Here is a 24,838-nt window from a genome sequence, read left to right on the forward strand (position 1 = left end):
ATTGAGTGGACGAAATCCCATGCTGACAAATAGGCTCAGCGGACCAGGTTCTGAAGTCACCGCCGCCATTTTGGTAATGGGCAACACTGGCGTCACAGCGCTCGAGCAAGGACGACGGTTATGTGGTAGCGCGTGTCTCCTCCCCAAGCCAGATGGCAGCAGTTGCAGGGATCAGGTGAATCGCGGTGATCTCTCAGAATAAAGAAAAGGAACTGTGTATAAATTTGAAGACGCTCAGCTGGTTAGAATAGCACTTTTGGACAAAATACTGTACTACAGTTAAATAAAAGCAAATTACTGCGGATGCTGGAATCTGAAACCCTTTGACAAAGGGTCAGTTAGACTCGAAACGTCAGTTCTTTTCTCTCCTTAAGGATGCTGCCACACCTGCTGAGATTTTCCAGCATTTTCTCTTTTGGTTACTGTACTACAGTTTTCGTGTCGGTGACTTATGATCAGAACTGGAACAGGTTAGCGATTTAACAGAATAAAAGACAAGCGGTTGTTGAGTTCCAATCCTTGAGCTCCCCTGACGTTTAGAATGAAAATATAAGATGAAATATTAATCTCTTGGAGCAATCCGGTAGTAAATTTGTGGGCATTGGAAAATATTTAAGTGAGCATTAATATGATTGGTTTTGGTCAGAAGCAGAACATTCAGCCCATCGTTTCTGTGCCAGTTCCAAACGGTCGCCCTGTAATCCTGCATTTTTTACTCTTTAGATAATTGTTCGATTCTCTTTTGAAAACCACAAATGAATCGGACACTTATCATTTTCAAGTGCATCTCAAATCCTAACCACTTACTGCGTAGAAGCATTTTTTCCTCCTGTTACCTTTGCATCATCTTTGCCAGTACCTTATAAAACCTTAAACCTTCGTTTTCAACCATTCTGCCAACAGGAACAGTTTAACCCAATTTCTGTTCAGACACTTCATGATTTTGAACACATCAGTCATCGCTTTTCTTAATCTCTATTCTCTTCTAAGGAGAAGAGTCTGAACTTCTCCAATCTTTCCATGTAAGCGAAGCCTCCTCACTCTTGCAACCGTTCTCATTCTGAATTATGCACATCGTCAATGCCTTTGCAACTTTGCCTAAAAAGATGATGGTGAAAAGTACATAATATTACAGTTGAAGTTGAACTATGTTTTATAGTGCTTCACAATAAATTTCTTGCTTTTGTTCGTTCCACCCAGTTTTTGAAGCTAAGGAGTTTGTGTGCTTTATTCACCACTTTCTTGATCTGTTTCCCACAATTTATCCCAACTATGTCCCAGATCCCTTTACTCCCTTTGGAAGTGTCCTTTATTTTATGTGACTTCTCCTTGTTCATTCTGCCACACTTTATTAAATTTGATCTGTCATGTTCCGTTAGGCTGCCTATGTGAATTAGTTATAAAAATATAGAAGTAGGTTAAAAAGGCTATCTGAAAGGATGAGGTGTTTGGAGGCGGGAGGTCATCTGTTGATACTCCGGCAAAATGTCCATCCAGAGATGGTAACCCTGCTGTGACCAAGTGGAGTGATTAAATGATGGTGCAAGGCAAAAATGGTGGGAATGGGGCATTGAAGAACCAAATAAGAGCATTAGACTTAAGAGCAGAAATTAGGCCATTCAGCCCATTGAGTCTGCTCCACCATTCAATCATGGCTGATAAGTTTCTCAACCCCATTCTCCCGCTTTCTCCCTGTAAAAAAATGATCCTCGATACTCAAGAACATATCTATCTCAATTTTAAATATACTCAATGACCTGGCCTCCACAGCCTTCTGTGACAATGAATTCCCTAGATTCACCACTCTCTGGCTGAAGACATTTCTCCTTCTCTCCGTTCTAAAAGGTTTTCCCTTTAGTCTAAGGCTGTGCCTGCAGGTCCTAGTCTCTCCTACCAATGGAAACATCCTCCCAACATCCACTATGCACATGCTATTCCGCATTCTGTAAGTTTCAATTAGATCTACCCTCATCATTCTTGACTTGATAGATTATTGACCCAGAGTCCTCAAACGTTCCTCACATGTTACGCTTTCCTGGGACCATTCTCGTGAACCTCCTCTGAATACGCTCCAGGGCCAGTACACCCTTCCTGAGACATGGGACCCACAACTGCACACAATACTCCAAATATGGTCTGATCAAAGCCTTATAGAACCTCAGAAGTACACCCCTGCTTTTATATTTGAATCCTCTCAAAATAAATGCCATTACTGCATTTGTCTTCCTAACTACTGACTCATCCTGCAAGTTTACATTGAGACAATCCTGGACTAGATCTCCCAAGTCTCTTTGCACTTCAGAATTTTTTTCCCATTTAGAAAATAGTCCATGCTTCTATTTTGAAGAAATTGCATGACCTCACACTTTCCCATGTTGTACTCCAACTGCCACTTCTTTGCCACTTTCCTTACCTGTCCAAATCCTTTTGCAGCCTCCCGGCTTCCTCAATGCTACCTATCTTTGTATCATCTGCAAACCTAGCCAGAGTGCCCTCAGTTCTTCATCTAGATCATTAAATGTGTAAAGTGAAAAGTTGTGGTTCCAACATAGCCTTGCCACCACTTTGAGAAGTGCCAGACAACGAGGTTTCTATCCATGCCAACACCTTGTCTCTAACACCATGGGCCCTTACCTTACTCAGTAGCTTCCTTGTCAAAGGCCTTCTTGAAGTCCAGGTAGATAACATCCACTGCTCGCCTTCGTCTCACCTGCTTGTTACTTCCTCAAAGAATTCTAGCAAATTTGTCAGGCATGACATCCTCTTGATGAAACCATGTTGACCGTACCCTATTCTACCGTTTACTTCCAAGTATTCAAAAATCTCATCCTTCACAATGGATTCTGAAATCTTATCCTTCACAATGATTTTCCAGTCCTCTGGGACCTTCTTTGATTCTAGTGATTCCTGAAAGATCACCACGAATGCCTCCACTATCTCTCCAGCTATCTCCCTTAGAACCCTGGGGTGTAGTCCATCTGGTCCAAGTGATTTATCCACCTTCTGGCCATTCAGGTTTTCTAGCACCTTCTCCTTGGTGATGGCCCACCATACTCAGCTCTGCCCCCTCACTTTCTTGGATTTTTGAGATTTTATTGTGTCTTCCACCATGAAGACTGACATGAAATAATTATTCAATTCCTCAGCCATTTCATTGTTCCCACTATTCTCTCCAATGTCATTTTCCAGCAGCCCAATGTCCACTTTTGCCTCTCTTTTGCCCATTATATATCAAAAGAAACTCTTACAATCTTCCTTTATATTACTGGCTAGCTTACCCTCATATTTAATCTTCTCCCTCCTTATTTTTTGTTGCCCTCTGTTGCTCTTTGTGAGGTTCCCAATCCTCTGGTTTCCCACTGCCCCTCGACACATTATATGTTTTTCTCTTTTGCTTTTGTGCTTTCCATGACTTCCCTAGTCAGCCATGGTTGCATCATCCTCCCTCTACCATGCTGCTTCCTTTTCCTCAGGAGGAGTCTCTGCTGTGTATCCAGAATTATTCCCAGAAACTCCTGCTATTGCTATTGCACTGTCTTTCCTGCTAGGCTCTTCTCCCAGTCAATTCTACTCAGCTCCTCCTTTATGCCTCTGTAGTTGCCTTTATTCAGCTGTAGTACCATTATGTCTGATTCTACCTCCTCCTCTCAAATTGCAGAGTAAATTCAACCATATTATGATCACTGCCTCCTAAGGGTTCCTTCACTTAAGCTCAGTTATCAAGTCTGCCTCATTGCACAACAGTAAATCCAATATTGCCTGTTCCCAGTGGACTCCACCACAAGATGCTCCAAAAAGCCATCTTGTAGACATTCCACTAATTCCTTTTCCTACATTCCCAGTCCATCTGTTTATTGAAATTCCCCATGATCACTGTAACTTTGCCTTTCCTACACATCTTTTCTATCTCCTGACTACTGTTTGGAGGCCTGTACATAACTCCAACTATTTTTGTTTACCTTTGCGGTTCCTCAATTCTACCCACAGAGATTCTACACCATCTAACCCTACTTTGTTTCTTACTATTGATTTAATTTAATTTCTTGCTAATAAGGTAACACCACTCCCTCTGCCCACCTTTTTGATAGGATGTATATCCTTGAATATTCAGCTCTCAATGCTGATTCCCTTGCAGCTACATCAGCTCGGTGATGCCCACGTCATACCTGCCAACTTTGATATGCGCCACAAGCTCATTTACCTTATTCCTTATACTGAATGCATTCAGATATAACGCCTTCAGTCCTGTATTAACCATTCCTCATCTCATTGTCATTTGTTTGTCCAGTGTGCTTAAGGTTTGATTGCTAACATTTTCCACACACTGTCGTATTTGTGTCTGTGCTGGAGATTTTAATAACCTGTCCTGAGTTCTGTATTCTTACCTCCACCTTTAATTCAGGTTTTCTAATTCCTCTTAAAACGGAATCCTTCCCCACCCCCATTTAGTGTAAAGTCCTGTTTACAGTCCTAGTTATGCAATTTGCTACGACTCTGGGTCCCAGCACGGTTCAGCTGAAGACCGCCGTCCCATGAATTCAAACCCATTTCTCTCACACCAATTTTTGAGCCACACGTTTACCTGCTTATTCTTAATGATAACATGCTTTGAGCACACTTCTGCCCTCTCTGCCAAGGCAACTCTTGGTTTTAAGCAGCTCTTCTAAATCTCCTCTCAACTTTGTCCACAGTTTCTTCAAACTATCTTCAAAACAACAGTCCTTCATTCCTGGAAAGTATTCTCCTAATTCTGTTCTGCATCCTCACTGGAATTTACATGTCCCTCGTAAAATGTAATGTCCAGAATTGAAACCAGTACACTATAAAACAGTGGCTCGGCCTCAACTAAAAGATTAATCATAACTTACTTTGCATTTTGAAAGATATTTATAAAGCCTTTTATTTATTTCATATGTCTTTTTAACTAATTTCTCAACTTGCCCAATCACATTTAGTGATTCATGTTGTCTCAGGAAATAAGAATAATGTGGGGATTTAATTGTTAACCTTCTTAATTGTTTTCACTTGACTGATTTTCCTACAAATTAGCTCTTCTGTGTAGTGCCTTGTAGAATGCATCCATTAATGTAACAATACCTCTATTGTTTCTTAATTCCAACCAAATAGATCTGTTCCTAATCCCTCTAGAATGTCATTTTCTGCAGCTACAGCTTTCTCCCAGTTAATTTCTGTTCTTTGTCTTGCCTGAAGTCCTTGTGTACAGAAATATTTAGTGCTCAATCCTGCCTTTTTTCTTGATCCAAGTCTATTATTGCCACAACATGATAACTTCTGTATGGCTGTCTGCATCTGCAACTCACCAATTTGTCATGATTTAGGTGCTTACATATATGCACTGTAATGTAATTTAACTATATTACGATCTTTTCTATTCTCATCTTACCTAGTACCTTACTATTTCTTATTCTACTGCTCTCGGTCTCTCACAATCCATTGCACCACTTGTTTTCCTTTTCTAATGCAGCATCCTAGTTTCCATCTAGCAAAGTTTGTTTAAATCTTCGTAAGCAGCACATGCAAACTGTTCCACGAGGACATTGACCCTGGTTCTGTTGAGGTGAATCTGTCAGGACTGTATAGTTCCCATCACCCAATTTAATGTCCCTCTGCTTTCAGGTGACAGATGAATGCATGAATGAAAGGGCATAGCAAAGGTTTTGTATAGACAGTACAGCAAGCTGCATGATTCACCATAAAACATGAAGGATATGTAAATGATGGATCCTCAATTCAAATAATTGAATCTCTAGTATCAACATGTATAATGCAAAATGTAAACAATAAGAGAGAGGTAGGCCAATGTCACTCTTACTGATCAACAAACATAGGAAAATATATTGCAAAAAGATTATAAGACTATAGGAGATAAGAACAGGAGTATGCTGTTCAGCCCTCTCTGCCTTTCAACAAGATCATGGTTGATCCAACACTCCTCATCACCACTATCCTGCCTTTTCCTGGTAACCCCAGATTCCTCTACAGATCAAACATGTACCTATTTCAGCCTTACTCTGTCCACGCAGCTCTCTGGAGTGAGGAGTTCCAAAGACACTCAACTTTCTTAGAGAAAAGTTTCTCCTTATCTCAGTCCTAAATGGACACCCCTTTATTCTGAGACAATGCCCTCTTATCCAAGACTCCCCCATGAGAGGAAACATCCTTTCAACATTTACTCTGGCGAGCCCTTTAGGAATTCTAAATGCCTTCAATGAAATCACTTCTCGTTCTTCTAAACTCCAGCGAGTAGAGTCCCATCCTGTTTAGCCTTTGCTAACTCTTTCCATACGAAGGATCCTGTCTGCAATGAAATGATATCCTTCCTTAAAGAAGGGGGCCAAAACTGCTCACAGTACTCCAAATGTGGTCACCTTTAAGATTCATCGTTAAGCTATTGTGGAACTTAGCATTATTGCTAGAAAGAAACTGCAAAGTCCGTTTATTATTTTCTAAATTGCACAGAACAACAACTTTGCATGATTATACATTTTGTCAATCATGTAAAACACAGTGAATTGATAGTAGGAAGCAGCACCCTTCCAGTTTAATTGGTGTTGATCCGTGGTGAGGGAAAGGAGACGATATGTACCAGAGTTTAATTACTCAGTTGCTTAACTTTGAATAAGAAAGGATTGGAAATATATTTTTCCACATGAATTGTTTAATCGAAGTCCAATGTTTGAATTAGGAGATTCACTAGAAAAATACAAGAGAAAATTTGCACACCTAAATTTTCTTTTGAATAAAAGCAAGACCCAGAGAAACTCAACAGTTCTGGCAAATCTGTGGAGAGAGAAACAGTTACCATTTTGAGTCAAAGAATTAGGTTTTAAAGGACTGTCTTAAAGACAGAAACTGGGATGGAAAAGTTATAGGAAGATTGTTTCAGAGCTTGGGGCTAGTTGACTGAAGGCATGACCATCAGTGATGGAGAAATTAAAATCCTTAACTCTGATAAGTTAGTAAGAAGGGCTTATGCCCGAAACGTCGATTCTCCTTCTCCTTTGATGCTGCCTGACCTGCTGCGGCGCTTTTCCAGCAACACATTTTTAAGCTCTGATCTCCAGCATCTGCAGTCCTCACTTTCTCTAAGTTAGTAAGATGTATAGTTTATCTTGTTGTTTACACACTGCCTTTCAAGTGTTATTAACTAAACACATCCAACAATTTTGTGGAAAAAACATCTGAAAATAAACATTTCTAAGCATTGCAAAAGCAAGTCCAACACAGCATGTCACAAAGTGCCAACATTAACTTTTAACAAAATCATTAACATTTTATTCTTTTATTCAAATACTTAGTTTCTAGAATTTGCAAACGGTGTTTGACAGCTTATTGAGCAGCATAGCTGTTCCTTTCATTGTTGAAATTCAGAAGAATTCATGTAGAAATACAATTGTTAAATTTATATCACTGAAGATCTTAAAACTTAAATTTTCATATGAATCTATATCATTCCCTGCACAATTTATAGGTAAGGAATGAAAGGAAGAAAACAGAAGACTAGTGGACAGAAGATGCAGAACTATTGTTTTGAAGCTTCTGAAGTTGCAGCATTTGAAATAGCTGGACAAAACAGTATTTGGAGATAATTTCAAAAGTCGAAGCAGAGTATCTGAAATAATAACTTCTACTGCAATAGTAGATAGAGCATGAATCAAGCAGTGGAGTCACTTGGGCAGAATGAGTGAGCAAGGATAAATCTGGAATAGGATTCTGATGAAGGTATTTAAAGTCTAGGATTTTGAATTCAATTTGGAGAAGGATTTTTCTCAAAGTTTAGCAAATGAGGGAATTTATATTTTGGATATTTGTCTGTGTGTTTTAGGTATGGAAGCATAGCAGTTTTGCAACTGTGGTGTGGGAGTGACTTTTGGTTAAACAAATGTAGCATTTAAACTACTGAATGTACCTAGCTTTGACAGATTAAATCCTGCCTTGGGATAGGAATGGATATTAGCATGTCACACAGCAGTTTGGTCACAGTGAACAGCAACCTGTCCAGAGAGGGTGAAACAGCAAACCATTGCAACCTTTGTGCTGTTGGGAAGATCAGGGTCTGAGAAGCCCATGGGGAAGCAGTGTTGGCACTGCAAAGCTGAAGAACAGTGGGCTCCAGCACCATGAAACTGGCATTGGCAAAGAAATGGCCATGTGAAATGGGATTCTGCTCAGAGCAACTAGGAATTTTGGATCATGCCAGTGAATAGATGTTAGATGCTAAAATGCTTCCTTGTGAGTCCTGTAGGCTGCACTCTTGGGTGAAGAGAGCAGGCAGTTATTTCGGCATCCTAAGTTGAGTCCTGTTACCTGACAATTATTTGCAGGCGAAGGAAGCAAGGCGGCCTCCAGGCAGCTTTTGAGGGAATCCTCAAAAGATAAAAGCTGAAATCCATTGTGTAGAAGCCAAACTTCGAAAAATCTTTGACTTACATCTGGGAGGGTTACTGAGGAAATTCATGGATTTTTGGTATCTGGTTTTATTTTCAATGATTAACCAGGATTTCTAATTTTGGCAACTTAAAAATAAAAACTAACCAGATCTTAACAAAATTTAGGGGTGATGTATGTTGAAAACGGGTATGGCTGCAGACCATTAAATTAGTTTAAATTCATGAAGGGAAGAGATAGAAGAACAGTGAGGAAATCATTGAGATTGTGAAGGCAATGATTAGGGTTTTGGTTATGTTGAAAGGAAAATAGAACATAGTCAAACAATATTCTGAAGGAAGAATGTGAATTTGTTGACAGTGTGTATGCAGGTGAAAACTACACTTCAGAGTTGAACAAAATGCTGAGAACATACATTACTACCAGAATGGACTAAAACAAAAACGGCAACAAAACAGTAAACAGACAGTTTAAAGGTAGCTACTCTGAGTTGCAAAGAGTCAGCAATGCTTTGTAAATATATGGTTGCTATACCATCATTGTTCTCAGTATACATTATTGATTTGGACTTGGGTATCAGAAGTACACTAAAATTTGCAGAGAAGACTAATTGAGAAGTATAGTTAAGAGGAAATGTGACAAAGTACAAGATTTTAATAAAATTGCAAAATTGACATGTAACTGGCAAATTAATCTCAATATTGATAGATGTAGGAAGATTGAAGAGAACCCATACTGATTGAATAATGAGTTGAAATGAGAAGCATTGTGATCTTGAATCCTGATACGCCAACCACAATCCATGTTTTTAAAAATGCACACCAAACACAGATCAAGCGGGACTAAAAAGCAGAAAAGCTATATTAAACTTGTACTGAAACTTGGTTAGACCTCACTTGGAGTACTTTATAATATGAAGACTATAATTATTGAGTTACTCGGTAAGATCCGGAGAAAATTAACTAAGGTGATACCACAGAGAAGATATACTTATCAAGACAGGGTGGACTCCTCTACAGAAAATAGAAGTTACCTGATAAAGGTCTGAGATTATGAAAGATTTTGATAAGATGGATTTAGAGAAAATGTTTCTATTTGTCAGGGAGTCCAGAACTCTAGAAGATAGTCATGTATAAATCTAATGAGGAACTCAGGAGATTTTCTTATAGATCCAGGGTGGAAAGAATGCAGAACACTCTACCACAAGTCAAGGTGGAAGTGAATAGCATGTGTGCACTTAAAGTTAAAGAAACACATGAGGGAGAAAGGAATAGAATAATATTGCTGAAAAGGTTATATGAAAAAAAAAGAGGACTGAAGGTGGCTGTATGAAGCATAGATAGCGTCATCAATCAGTTGGGCCAAAATGGCAAGTTTCTATACTGGTGACTTGATATAACTCAGTTCAACAGATTCAATGTGATAAAGTAACAAGGGAAATGGAGTTGGAGCCAGTGCATGTTGCAGCTGTTGAGAGTTGATATTAATTCATCCAGGACACTCTGCCAAACAATCAAAAAACTTAATAGTAATATAAAATTATAAATCCTTTATAAAATAGTGTTATTATTTCATCTGAAGTTTAAAAGATATGACATAATTTCAAATTTTCTCTTTGGAAATTAAAATGATTCATGAAGCTACAAAATTGAGATATTTCAGAAGGTAAAATGTTTAAAGCCGTTACACTTCTATTGAAAAATGGCTGTGGAATCATATTGTCAAATAACCAAGTGCTTTCAAGATAATATCTCGACCAGAATTAACAGTAGATGTAATTTCTTCTTCAGTTTTTCCTAAAGATGGATTAACTTCCACTAAATCAATGGCTGACAGCAGGCCTGTAAGTATAAATATATTGTATGCATTATGTTTTTATATTTGGAAACACGGTCTAACATTTAATACACTAGCAAAGAGCCAAAAAACTTATTTACAGTCAAACTAGTATCTTTGTTGCAATGGTGTTTTTTAAATGCATGATATCTAGTTATTCTTTCACCAAAGACTAACAGAATTTTAAAAAATCACTTTGGACAAACTACATAAAACTGCCCACCTGTAAACAGGTCTAGGAATTTAAACACAAATCCTGTCAAGTGTCTGGATTTGTAAGTTATTTCAAGTTGTGTAATATAAATATCTAATCAGTGACTGCAATTATGCCCCACATAAGCTTCCTCAGACCTCTTTTCATTTAACAGTATCAACATATCATTCTGTTCCTTTCTCCCTCAAGTGTTTCTCCAACTTTCACTTAAATGCATATGTGCTATTTACTTCAACCACCACATGTTTTCTTAGTTTAAAAAGGCAAGATTATATCGGATGGGCCCAATATTCTTTGAAAATAAACAGACAGTGAAATTTCCACCTGGATCATCCAACACAGCAGAATTGATTTTCAGATACAAACAAATAAAAACAAACAAATTGCTCTGTTACAATTCCCACTGTCAAGTGAGAGCTGGCCATAAAACTGCAGCTTGAGATTTGAGGAGGATTAAAGGGCAGAAGCACACAAATATCGGGTGTTGTTTTACTGAAGGCTTTGTCCTGGACCAGAGGTTATGCGAGGGCAGAGTGGAGGGAGAGGAGACCAAGACAATAGCATCTCCAATGGTAAGGATAATTATAATAATTTCATATAGCTGGTCATCAGTTCTCCTTGATAGTCCTCAGACGTGGTGGTGGCACAGGCAGATGACACAGGGGAAATGCAGTACCAAGACATACCATTTCTACCATCCACCAGTAGTGTAAAGAATGGAACACCAGCAGCAATCTGGGTGAGGGTGGGTGATGTTAATGAATGCAGGTCAGGTCCAGTTGTGAGGCATCCATAAGGCTCACCACCCAACTTCTCCCTCATGGACTGCAGTGATTACACACAATTTAGAATAGTAAAGCATTCCATTTAATTACTGTAGACTTGAATTCTTTCCTGAAGTTAAAACATGACTTGTGCCCTTTTCAGTTTACATTTAAGTACCATGAACTATCCAGCATGAACCAAAGATAATGTTTTTCATTTTTCTTTGTTTCCTTTTTTGAACAGCTATCTCAGCTATCCAAATTCTGGTATACTTGTACCCACTAAACTGGTAATATACAAAATGTCACTGTTTCCCAGGTTTCTAAACTTGCACATTTCCCCAATGTGGCCAGTACCACGGACAATATAAACATCTTACTTTTTGTTCCTCCCTCCTCCTCCCCCCCCCCCCCCCCCCCCCCATACCTGTTTTATGGATTTCATTTGCCACGAAGATACCCTGTTCATATGTGAGACCACCTTCTACAGGGGTTCCTGTCGCAGGTGCCAAAACAGGATCGAATCCATCAATGTCAAAACTAAGATGGATTGGTTTCTTTACTCTAAAAAAGTTAAATAGTATGCCAGAGTGAGAACTTATTATAAGTGGGTTGAGACACAGTTAAAAACAAAAAGGACAAAATAATTATTGTAACAGCTATGAAGCACCTTAAGAATTGTTTACATTAAAGACTCTAGAAAATGCAAATTGCTATTCTGTTAGTTTTATAGACAGCAAATGAACTCAACATTGCTAAAATCCATACCTTGAATACAGATAATCGTTGATCATCTCCATGACTTTTTGTATTCCCATGTGATTTACATCGGTCATTGAGAAGAATTTAATTCCTAATTTCTTTATAATATCCCTGAAAGGATCAAGTAATAGTATTACTCATAGTTGAAGCAACAAAAAAAAAAGGAAGTAAAAGAGAATGTCTTCTCAACATGAGGTATCCATGCTTGCTCAGATCTGAGAATTCACTGAAGCACAGTACGGAAAGAGGGTGCAGCTTAATTCTTGGACTTTTTTGATGCAGATGACTAGAAGTTACAACAAAGCTGTATAATGGACAATGAAGTCTCTCACAGAAAAATTAGGACATTCACAGGCAGGAGCATCACCTTTACTATCCCATGGCACAACATCGTCAACTGCAGAAATTAGGCAGGATTTATTTAGCAACAGCTCTCATTGCTGTATTGATGCTATAGAGGCCAGTGTACCCTGTTTAATCCCAACTACAAATACAGCTGACCGGTTTATTCTTTTGTAACTTTTATTAAATAGGGAAAGTAGAGATGACAAACTGATGGAAGCTTTCACAAACCATCTAATGATCCCTCATTCAAATCATGACAAAAGTTTCATGCTAGTATAGGAACTATGAAAATAATAGCTATCCTTCAATCAGGTTTAGAATATTGTGTGGTACTAAAAATATTTAGCCTCTCTACCTTCATTCTTGCGGCAACCACTGCAATGACAGTTTGTTACTTGGCTGATAATGAAAAGTGCATATGTTTACAAATGAGTTAAAATAAATTTCACCCTTGCCACTTTTGTCCTATCAGAAGATTCTCTTTTCCCTTTTCCTCCCACTATAACTAGGTTTTGTCCCAGGGTCTGCAGCCATGGTAGAAGGAATCTGCTCTGTAGTATAGATTGTTGGCCTTGGAGTTTTGAGCAGGCAAGTCCAGGGCATTTGTGATTAGAGGATGCAGACATTCTGAGAGAGGATTCAGACCAGATGCACATTCACCCATCTTGGCCTGAACTTCCACAGGGTTGAGGGTCACATGTAGAGTGCAGGTTGAGTATCCAACACCACTGGAGTTTCCTGAGAGGAGACTTCTAGAAGACTTCTTACGGCACTGGCGCCACCTGTGAAGAAAGGGGCACCTGGAGTGATATCATAGACTCCCTACAGGGAGGAAACAGGCCATTAGGCACAACAAGTCCACACTGACCCTCCAAAGAATATCCCACCCAGACCCATTCCCCTACCCTATTACTTTTACACTTCCCCTGACTAATGCACCTAACCTACACCTCTCTGAGCACTATGAGCAATTTAGCATGGCCAATTCACCTAATCTGCACATCTTTGGACTGTGGGAGGAAACTGAAACACCCAGCGGAAACCCACAGACACAGGGAGAATGTCAGCGTGGAGTTTGCACAGTCACCTAAGGGTGGAATTGAACCTGGATTCCTGGTGCTGTGAGGCAACAGTGCTAACCACTGAACCACCGTGCCACCCCATAGTCCTCTGTCACTTTGTTCTTGGTGCTGAGCATCAGTGGTTATAGTGGTAGAGTACAAGTCAGTGCCCAAATCAAAAGGAACCGAATGTGCTGGACTCCTCTCTCAAAGAAGGTGCCAGCTTATTCATGGTATCCCTTAGCACAGTTCAAATGCCGCTTTGTCAATCTGTTTAGCAAGTGTCTCTGACAAACATGCCTGCTAATAGCGTGTCAGCTTATGCATCTTGATGAAGTTATTAATGGCCAATGCGAAGGCCATTAAAACAGTACTTCTCCCAACTGGAGCTGAGCAGGTGCCTGGTCATTGACAGTCCTTTCAATGCCAGGGGCCTGTGGCATTTCTTCCTTGGCAATTAGCAGAGATGGTTTCAATCTACAGTGCAGGAGGGCATGCCAGGAGCAGCAACCAGCATTCCTAAAAATAGTGTCAATCTGTTGAAGCTACAAAAACCAAAATTACTTGCAAAACAGCAAAGTAGCAAGTGATAGAGCTAAGTGATCCCACAAAAAATGGATCACAGTCAACCATGAACAATAGCTCTGACGTCCTGACACATGCGTTGGTGAATGGTGGCAGATAATTAGACAACTCACTGGGTGAGGAGTCTCCACAAATACATCCATCCTCAAATGATCCACATCAGTGCAAAAGATAAGGTTTGAGTAAACGAAGCAATTTGGCCTCAACCAGTAGTGCCTAGCATCACAGATGCCAGTCTTCAACCAATTAGATTCACTCCACATGATATCAATAAATGGTTGAAAGCAACTATATACTGCATAGGCTTTGGGCCTGACCGCATTTCAGCAAGAGGATTGAGCTCCAGAACCTGCTGAAGTCATAGCCAAGATGTTAGTACATCTATAACACTGGCATGTAGTGAAATGTGGAAAATTGCCCACGTGTGTCCTGGACTCAAAAAGCAGGAGAAATCCAACCCAGTTACTGCCTATTCAGTCTTCTCTTGATTGTCAGTAAAGTGGTGGAAAGTGTCATCAACAGTGATACCAAGCACCACCTGCCCAATGACATCCAGTTTGGATTCCACCAGGGCCACTCAGCTCCTGACCTAATTATAGCCTTGGTTCAAACATCCACAAAAGAGTTAAATTCCAAATGTGGAGAGAGTGAGAGTAAGCTTTGTAGTGATTTTAATGAGGTCAGCCAGATGGACCTCAAAGAATACAGGTTTCCTGTTTTGACCAGGTTAACAGCCCCAACGAGAGAGTCCTGATTGACAGATATAAACAGGAGTGTCAGAGGTTCTGTTCACAGAGAGCTAGCTCTGAAAAAGGTGGACCAGTGTCAAGAACTGTGCACGTGTAAATAAGGGTTACTTGGTGATGGGATACTGGCCTCCGTGGAGTTATTTCAGTGGTGATGAAAGTAAAAATATACGCTTCTGAAGTTCTCTTACAACAGTCGTCTTTGAGTTGGAGTAAGCATATCTGGCATTATGCTATTATTTGGGAAGCCTGACTTATTCAAACCTGCTCTCAAAGACTGGGTTCAGTATGTGGAAGAAATGCAATATTTTTCTGGACAAGTGACATTGGGAAAGATGAAAAGCAAAGAGTAATTCTCCTGACAGCTTGTGGATCCACAGCATTTTCAGTTATTAGAAGTTTAACATTTCCTGAGGGACCAGATTAAGAGCTGACAGATTTAGTTAAGAAATATTAGGACCCTAAGGCTCCTCTAATTCTGAGATGCTATTGGTTTTACTCAGCAGCTCAAGAACCAAGGGAATGTGTCTGGATTTTTGAGGAGGTTAAGATGACTTACAGAGGCATGTGACTTTAGTTTAATCCTTAATGAGATGCTGGGGCACTGTTTGGTATGTGGAATTAGTGATATAATCATGCAAAAGGGCCTACTTGCTGAAGCCCAACTGGACTTCAAACAGGTAGTACAACTGGCTTTGTCATTAGAAAACGCAGCAAGTGGAGCATTGGAGTTACAGGAAATGCCGATGAGAGTGGACACCTTCACCAGTCTGACTGAGTTTGGAGAACACCACTTGAGTGAAGGCAATTACATAGCTTCCCTCAAGTCATATCTTGAGCAGAGAGACTCTAGATCAGGCCACAGCAAAACCCCAAAATAAAGTCAAGCTTCAGCCAAACAGTTAAAATTTTCTTCAGGATCCAAGCTGGCAAGCCATTGCAGTTGCTGCCATTACACAGATTAGAGACAGCAAAGGAGTCCCAGTAAGCTTGAATGGAGTAAGAGAACTTTTTGGTTGGCATCCAGGAGTGCACACACCCTAGAAAGCTAACCTACATCTGGCTTAGAACAGTTAAATTGCTGAGGAACATCCAAATCAGCACCAAAAATAAACATCTGGTTAAATGGTCACCCGCTTCTGATGGAGATTGATACCAGCACAGCTGTATCAATATTGTAGAACTAGTCTTTAACAAAATGCACTGTGGATTCCAGCCTTAAGTTTGCATAAGACCTTAGCTGGACTGAGAACCTACACCAGGGGACCTTTACAGCTGAAGGGTACAACTTTGGTTCTGATTTCTTATGAGAAGCAGCTGGTTCAATTACTATTTATTGTAGTAAAAAGCTTGGGTCCAAGCTGATGGGGTGAAATTGGTTGAGAAAGATTCACCTCAACTAGCTTAACATTTTTCAGTTAAGAAATGGCTGCCTGAGTGAAATCCTAATTAAATAAGCAGAAGTTTTTCAGGAAGGTCTCAGGACTATAAGGAGAGCAAAGTTCATCTTGCATGTTGACTAGGAACCAATTCCACGATTCTGCAAGGCTCTCCCAATACCATTTGTCTTATGTAGAGGCAGAAATTAAGAGGCTGAAAAGCAAAGGGATCATCAGAAAAAAAAGTTTGCAGAATGGGCAGCATGAGTCGTACCAACTCTGAAGCCTGACGGGTTGGTTCACCTTTGTGGGGATTTTAAACAACTGGCAAACAGCTTCTCACAGCTGTGTAAATATCCAACCCCTCGCTTAGAGGACTAATACGTAACGTGGGTGGGGGGAGGTGGGGCTGTCGTTCATGAGGCTGAACAGGAGCCATGCGTACTTGAAATTGCAGTTAGATGACGATTCCCAGAAATATTCAAGAATATACAAGACTGCCATATGGGCTATCAGCCTGTGCAATTTTTCAGCAGATGGGGAACATTTTACAAGGTCTTCTCCAGGTCACTATTTATCTGGATGTTGTTCTAATAATAGGGATGACCATAAAGAGCACTTAGAGAACTTGGACATAGAGCTTAGATGTTTCTCTAAGGCAGGCATAAGCCTTAGAATGGACAAATGTGTTCCAGGCACCCCAAGTGACTTACTTGGGCTACAGAGTTGACAAAACCAGGTTGCACCCATTGGAAGATAAGTGAGGGCGATCAAAGTTACCAAAGCTCTCACACTGGAGTTTATGTCTTTCCTTGGATTGGTGATGTATTACAGAAAGTTCATACATAACCTGCCCACTATCCTGTCAACCTTATATCTACTATTGAAAAAGGGTCAGCCATGAAAATGGTCTTATAGTCAAGAGGTAGCCTTTAGGGAAGTGAAGAAGCAGCTATCATCATCTAAGGTATTGGCACACTATGATCCCAAGTAAGATCTGATGCTTATATGTGATGTCTTCCCATACAGTATCAGGGTAGCATTGGCTCTCAGATGGCCAAATGGAGAGGAATGTCTAATAACGTATGCTTCCCCGACTTTGGCTGTTAGAGTGCAAATAAACCCAGATAGAGAAGGAAGGTTTAGCAGTCATCTTTGGCATGAGAATGTTCCATCAATACCTTTACAAACATAAACTTGTAATTATAATTGACCTCAAACCCCTGCTAAGGATACTCAAAGAGGACAAGGTTGAATTCAGCAGTGGACTCTCATTCTAAGTACATACAGTTACAAATTGGAACACTATCTGGGTAGCCAATTAGCAAATGCGATTGCTTCGAGGCATGTCCCACTGGCAGATCCAGTGACGGTACCACCGGTGGTGTAAGAGTCTGTTCTGGTTTGAAACCTTCTGGGCTTCCTGCTGGTCACCACTGACACACTCAGACTATGGACACAAAAAGATCCAGTCCTGGCAAAACTAAAACAGGTGGTGATGGAGGAAACAAAAGGGCCATCAAACCAGAACCAAAGCGTTTCTGGACATGGCAAGACCAGATCACCATAGAGGACAGCATTTTATTCTGGGGTGCAAGAGTGATTATTCAGAGCAAAGGTGCTGCCAGATACTAACTGAATTCCACTAAGGTCATCCAGAGTTTCCAAAATGAAAATGTTGGTGAGACTTTGTCTGGTGGCCAGGATTGGATGGAGACATAGCCAATTTGGTGGGGCAGTGGTCAGTGGTCAGAGTGCCAATGAGGACAGCTTCCCCACATTCGTATAAATGGCCAGGTAAACCCTAGACTCAGTTACATGTCAATTATGCCAGCTCCTTTAGGGACTCAACATTCTTAGTCATTGTGAACACCCATTCAAAATGGTTGGACATGCTCAGGTCATTTGTCAAAACTAGGATGATGATGATAGAAAAGCTGCAAGCATCATTTGCAATGCACGAGCTCCCAGAAGTCTTGGTCACAGACAATAAACTGTCATTTACCAGCAGGAAATGAGAGTATTTTCTAAAGCCGAATGGAATTTGGCATACAAGGACAGCCCCATACCATCTATGGTCCAGGGGACTGGTGGAAAGAGCAGTCCAAAATTTGAAGGCAGCTCAAAGAAACAGCCTACAGCTTCATTTGATTCCAAACTGTCCTATTTAATTATCAAATCCCCTTTCATGGAACTACAGGGTTGGTTCCAGCAGTGTTGGTATTGGGGAAAAGGTTCCTGACCAGGTGAGTACTGTGAAACGGCATCAGGAATGCCGATACCGGATATAAGAGTCCTCTAAGCAAGAGACAGTGAACTTCAGTGGATGAAGTTTGGTGCTAAAACTACAGAAATAGCCCTGCCTTGATAAGAGGCATAGTCAACGCAAGGTCAGGTCCCCTAATCTACAATGTTTGGGTAGGTGAGGCAGTCTTGAACAAGGACATAGACCCATACGAAGGCTGCAAACTCCTGATCAAGGCAGCAACAAAACATACCTGATCCCTCAGAACCCCTCCATGTAGCAGTGAAGAAACCTCTAAGTCTGAGATGGATACAGTGAGTGCCATAGTCTCAAATGTCTTTACCTCTTGAGGAACAGGACGAATTTCTTCCAAAATGCACTGAGCACAGAGGCAGGCTACGGCCTGGTTGCCCATATCTGAGGCTGAGTCAGAGGAACCAGACCCGTTGTGAAAATGCCCCAGGAGAGGCTACAAAAAAAAAAATGCTTACGTCCTTGGACTTTAGAATAGAAGGGATGTAGTGATCACAATGAGGTCAGACAGGTGGACCTCATAGAATAGAAGTTCCCTGATAGAGGCAATTAACCTGGTCCAGTCAGGGAGTCCTGACAGACTGAAATAAACAGGAGGGTCAGAAGTTCTGTTCACTCAAAGCCGGTTCTGAGGAAGCCAGACCAGTGTCAAGTACTAAACAAGTGTAACTAAAGGGTGACTTGGTGATAGGATACCAGACTTTGTAGAGTTATTTCACTCTTGAAATCAAAGCCACAACTGACCATGTGGACCATCGATAATCCCTAGAAAAATTGGAATCAGTCAGAATTGGGAAAACTCTTCATTTACTGTTTAGAATTAGAGTCATACCTCGCACTAAAGAAGATGGTTGTGACTGTTGGAGGTCAGTTGTTCTCAGATTCAGGACATCTCTGCAGAAATTCCTCAGGGTAGTGTCACAGGCCTAACCATCTTCACTGTTTCACCGAAAATTTCCTCTTCAACATAGGGTCAGAAGTGGAGATGTTCACTGTTGATTGCACAACTTTCAGAACTCATTTAGTTCATTCATGACTCCTCAGATACTCAAGCAGTGCATATCCAAATGAAGCAAGACAAGGAGAATATCCAAGCTTAAGTTGGCAAGTGCCATTTTCACCAGACAAGTGTCAGGCAATGATCATCTCTAATAAGAAGCAAATCTAACTATTTCCCCTTCCCATTCCATGGCATTACCACTACTGAAACCTCCTTTTGACAAGGCAACGACCTTATGGTATTATGAATAGACTATTAATCCCAGGGCCCAGGTTCAAATCTGGGTCATGATGACCATGAAACCATTGCCGGTTGTCAGGAAAATTTCTGGTTCACTAATGCTCCTGAGGGAAGGTATCTGTCGTACTATCAGTCTAGCATATATGTGACTCCAGACCCTAAGCAAGGTGGTTGACTCTCAACTGCCCTTTGGACAATGGGGTCAGGCAATAAATGCTGACATAACCAGCAACATCTATTTCTCATGAATGAATCCCCTATCAACATCCTGGAGGCATGGTTTATCATTGACCAGAAACTGAATTAACCTAGCCATATAAAGTACTGTGGCTACAAGGTCAGAGGAAAGAATTCTGCAAAAAGTAATTCACTTTCTCATTCATCAATACCTCTTCACCATCTACAAAAGTCTGGTTGGATTATCTTCAGAGGGTTGGTGTGGACCTGATGGGATTCCATGATTCTAAGTCAGGAATGTGATGAAATGCCTGGATGAATGCAGCTCCAATGACAATCAGGAGGTTTGACACTATCCAGAACAAAGCAGCTCGTTTGATTGACACATCTCGCTTGATTGGCGCCACATCCACAAACGCTCCCTTCATCACAAACACACATCACCAGTAGTGGATATAATCTATAAGATACACAGCAGAAATGCACCAAAGCTATATTTGCAGCATCTCCACACCTTCAACCACTACTGTCTAGAAGGACCAAAGGAGCAGATGCATGGGAACACCACCACCTATAAATTCCTTTCCAAGCCACTTACCATCCTGACTTGGACAAAAATGCTGCAGAGGTGACAGGAGGTACGATCCATAACAGCGATATATTTCCATGTTTGAACCAAGACTTTAGTTGTAATGTAGATTGGCAAAATCAAATTGGCAGAAGTACTTGTAATTCATAAAGCATACTCAGCAGGTTTCTAGAATAATATTTTGTGGATCCATCCAATGATCAGGCTGATTTGAATCTGATGGTGTGTAATGAGGCAAGTTTAATAAACGACTTCAAAGTAAATGAGCCCAGAGGAAACTGACCATAACATGGTAGAACTTAGCATTAAGTTTGAGAAACGTGAATCAGAAACAAATGTACTGGACATTTTTTAGGGTAATTACAAAGGAATGAGGGCTGAATTGGCTGGAGTGGACTGGGAAAGTAGTTGATGAATAATGTTCAATTTTACAATGAACGTAAGATTCAGCAAGGGCTTGACAGGACAGGTATATAGAGGTTGTTTCCCTTGTGGGAAAGTCTATAACCAGAAGGCATAATCTCAGAGAAAGGGGCCACCCAATTAGGACCGAGGTGAGGAGAAATTTTCTTGGAGTGTAGTGAAACTATGGAATTCTTTACTGCAAGGCGGAGTTGTTCAGTATATTTAAAGCTGACATAAACAGATTTTTAATTGTAAGGAAATCAAGGGTTATGGAGAAAAGGTGGGAAAGTGGACTTGAGGATTATCCAACCAGCCATGATCTCTTTCCAATGGCTTCTTTCTGCTCCTTCATCTTAGATTAGTGAACCCAGAAACTGAGTAGCCTGGTAGCGAGTTCAATGTGACTACTAAAGTAGTTAAACAATGCTTCAACTATGTGCACTACTCTAAGTAATAGGCAGAACACATGTCAAAATTTGTCACTGCTTGCTGTTTACAGTACAACTCTGCACAGTCGTTTCCACCAGAGACACGCCAAACAACTGAGGGGACAGACTAGCCATAACAGAAGCCTACATTTTCAGGAGGCACAGTGGTAGAAACAATCCTTGTCAAATGAGTTATACAAGTGAGGGGCTTAGAGTTGGTCTATAAGACCATAAGACATAGGAGCAGAAATTAAGCCAATCAGCCCATTGAGTCTGCACTCCCATTCAATCATGGTTAATAAGTTTCTCAATTCCATTCTCCCACTTTCTTCCCCATAAGCCTTGATACTCAAGAACAGGCAGCACAGTGGTTAGCACTGCTGCCTCACAGCGCCAGAGACCCAGGTTAAATTCCCACCTCTGACAACTGTCTGTGTGGAGTTTGCACATTCTCCCAGTGTCTGCGTGGGTTTCCTCCCACAGTCCAAAAAAAAAACCAAATGTGCAGGTTAGGTGAATTGGCCATGCTAAATTTCCCGTAGTGTTAGGTGAAGCGGTAAATGTAGCAGAATGGGTTCGGGTGGGTTGCTCTTCGGAGGGTTGGTGTGGACTTGTTAGGCCGAAGGGCCTGTTTCTACACTAAAGTAATCTATATCAGTCTTCATGTACTCAGCTACCTGGCCTCCACATCCTTCTGTGGCAATGAATTCCATAGATTCACCACTCTGGCTGAAGACATTTCTCCTTATCTCCATTCTAAAACGTCTTCCCCTTTACTCTAAGGCTGCACCTTCAGGTCCTAGTCTCTTCTACCAATGGAAACATCTTTCCAACATCTACTCTGTCCAGGCCATTCAGTATTCTGTATGTTTCAATTAGATTCCCCCTCATTCTTCTAAACATTGTCGAGTATAGACTGGGTCCTCAAACATTCCTCATATGTTAAGCTATCCGAGGACCATTCTTGTGAACCTCCTTTGAACATGCTGCAGAGCTGGTATGTTCTTCCTGAGATATGGGGCCCAACTGTGCCCAATACTCCAAATGTGGTCTGACCAGAGCCTCAGAAGGACATCCCTGTTTTTATATTCAAGTCCTCTCAAAATAAACGCCATTATTGCATTTGCCTTCCTAACTATTGACTCAACCTGCAAGCTTACCTTGAGATAATCCTGATCTAGAAGTCTCTTTGCGCTTCAGATTTCTAAATTTTTTCCCCCATTTAGAAAATATTCCATGCCTGTATTCTTCTAAAATGCATGACCTCACACTTTCCGATGTTGTACTCTATCTGCCACTTCTTCGCCCACTCTCCTAAATTGTGGGAGTCCCTGCAGCTGCTTCACTTCAATGCTACCTGTCCCTCTAACAAACTTTGTGCTGTCTGCAAACTTAGCCAGCCTGCCCTCAGTTCCTTCATCTAGATCATTAATCCATAAAGTGAAAAGTTGTGGTCTCAGCACTTAGCCTTGCGAAACACTAAGCTGCCATTCTGAGAAGGACTCTTATCACCACTCTCTGCTTTCTGCCAGACAGCCAAGCTTCTATCTATGCTAGCATCTTGCCTCTAACATCATGGACCCTTACCTCTCTCAGTAGCATCCTGTGTGTCACCTTGTGAAAGGCCTTCTTGAAGACCAGGTAGATAACATTCATTGGCTTTCCTTAGTCTAACCTGCTTGCTACTTCAGATTTCTCCAGCTTCCTCATTTCCCCTCCCCCCACCTTATCTCAGTCCCAACCCCCGGATTCAGCACCGCCCGCTTGACCTGAAATCTTCTTCCCGACCTCTCCACCCCCACCCCCTCTCCGGCCTATCACCCTCACCTCCTTCCACCTATCATATTCCCAGTGCCCCTTCCCCAAATTCCCTCCCGCCTACCTTTTATCTCAGCCCACTTTGGCACACCAGCCTCATTCCTGAAGAAGGGTCTATGCCTGAAACGTCGATTCTCCTTCTCCTTGGATGCTGCCTGACCTGCTGAGCTTTTCCAGCAACACATTTTTAAGCTCTGCTACTTCCTCAGTCAGGCATGACTTCCCCTTGATGAAATCATGCTGACTTTGCTCTATTTTACCGTAAGTTTCCAACTATTCAAAAAATCTCATCCTTCACAATGGACTCCAGGATCTTACCCGCAACAGAGGTTAGGGTAATCAGTCTATAATTTTCAGTCTTTTTCTTACTCCCTTTTTAAAAACAGGGACATCACATTAGCAATTTTCCAATCCTCTGGGACCGTCCCGGATTCTAGCGATTCCTGAGAGATCACCACTAATGTGTCCACTATCTCTTCAGCGAAGTCCCTTAGAATTCTGGGGTGTAGTCCATCTGGTCCAGTTGATTTATCTACCTTTAGGCCATTCAGTTTTAAAGTCTCTTCAGTTGCAGCAGAATAATCCATAATATGAGTTCAATCTATTTCCAGGAAACGTGACCTTGCTTTAGGAGGTGCATTTCTGCTTTAAAATAGATCTCAAAAGCGGAATGAATAATGACTTTGTCAATATAATTAACTTATTGATTCCAACTTCTAGCCTCATTTCAACATAAAATTGATAGGTAAACCTGCCCTGATGTCTTTTGAAAGTGATATATTGCTTACAATACCTTTTAAATGCAAAGTCATGAGCACTTCTGAAATAAATTTGTAACAATTCTCCAGAATCACCAGAAATTAATCCATTATATAAATTAAGGAAAATTATACTCAGATATTAAGATTTATGAAGTGACAATTGCTTCTGTTGTTTGAATGAGAATATAAATTGGACAGATCTAAATTTTCAGCATGCCCTTCAATTAAAAAAAACTCACTTCTCACCAGGATCCACATCTCTCAGACCAACATAAACAATATCTTTCGCAGTTAAACATGGTTCCAGCCAAGTGAATCCTGGGACACCTGCAATCTGAAGTGGAAGATGTGGAGAGTGACATGAAGTGAGTTTAAATAAACTGACACTAGAAAACAGTAAGATAATTTGTTTAAAATGAGGTAACCTGAAGGTGTAAGAGGGTTGCATTACAATTTTACCTCCTACTTGGCACATTGCAAACAATGAATGTGGAGCAAAGTTGTTGAAACTATTCTTATATATTGAAGATGTTGTTTATTAATTCATCCTCAAGAGTTTCCAGCTCACATTCAAGAGCCAGATTAATATATTGGTCAATGTGGCCTATGCTTAGAGATAATTAAATATGGGGCTTCAGTTGAAACTGAAACACAATAAAACAGCAGCAGCCACATGAAGTGTTAATATTCTATAGCCCTATTTCATCTTATAATTTTACTTCATTTTAGTCCTGATTTTAACATTTCTTGCCTGGCAGGAAAGGTTTCTAGACACGTACTAAATATCTTGAACCTGTGCACATTTTTGACAGTTAGAGATGTCCTATTAGGTTTTTGTCAAACTTTTATGCTAGCTATTTACATCAGAAGAAATTATGTCCAGATTTATAATGGAGATTGCCTCATACTAAATAACCCATTCCTTCTGTACTTACCAGTTATTTTATCAGCTAATCAATTTGTATTGCAAAATAAAAAAAATTAAATGGAAATTCCTTCCTTCTCTGTACAATTAACTAGTCAAACATGAGGACTGCAGAT

General features: G+C 40.6%; 1 protein-coding gene across 1 annotated transcript in view; it reads right to left on the reverse strand.

Annotated features, from left to right (window-relative positions):
• Nucleotides 1-7,268: 7,268 nt before the first annotated feature.
• Nucleotides 7,269-24,838, reverse strand: part of LOC122552680 (arginase-1-like) — a 49,020-nt gene continuing 31,450 nt past the window's right edge. The window contains exons 5-8 of the mRNA XM_043695534.1: nt 24,037-24,131; nt 11,992-12,096; nt 11,651-11,787; nt 7,269-10,250 (exon numbers count right to left, since the gene is read on the reverse strand). Of these exons, the coding sequence (XP_043551469.1) occupies nt 10,123-10,250; nt 11,651-11,787; nt 11,992-12,096; nt 24,037-24,131 (465 nt within the window). The 3' untranslated portion in view covers nt 7,269-10,122. The remainder of the gene's footprint in view (nt 10,251-11,650; nt 11,788-11,991; nt 12,097-24,036; nt 24,132-24,838) is intronic.

The sequence above is a fragment of the Chiloscyllium plagiosum genome, chromosome 9 (genome assembly GCF_004010195.1).
Source record: "Chiloscyllium plagiosum isolate BGI_BamShark_2017 chromosome 9, ASM401019v2, whole genome shotgun sequence".
Lineage (NCBI taxonomy): Eukaryota > Metazoa > Chordata > Chondrichthyes > Orectolobiformes > Hemiscylliidae > Chiloscyllium > Chiloscyllium plagiosum.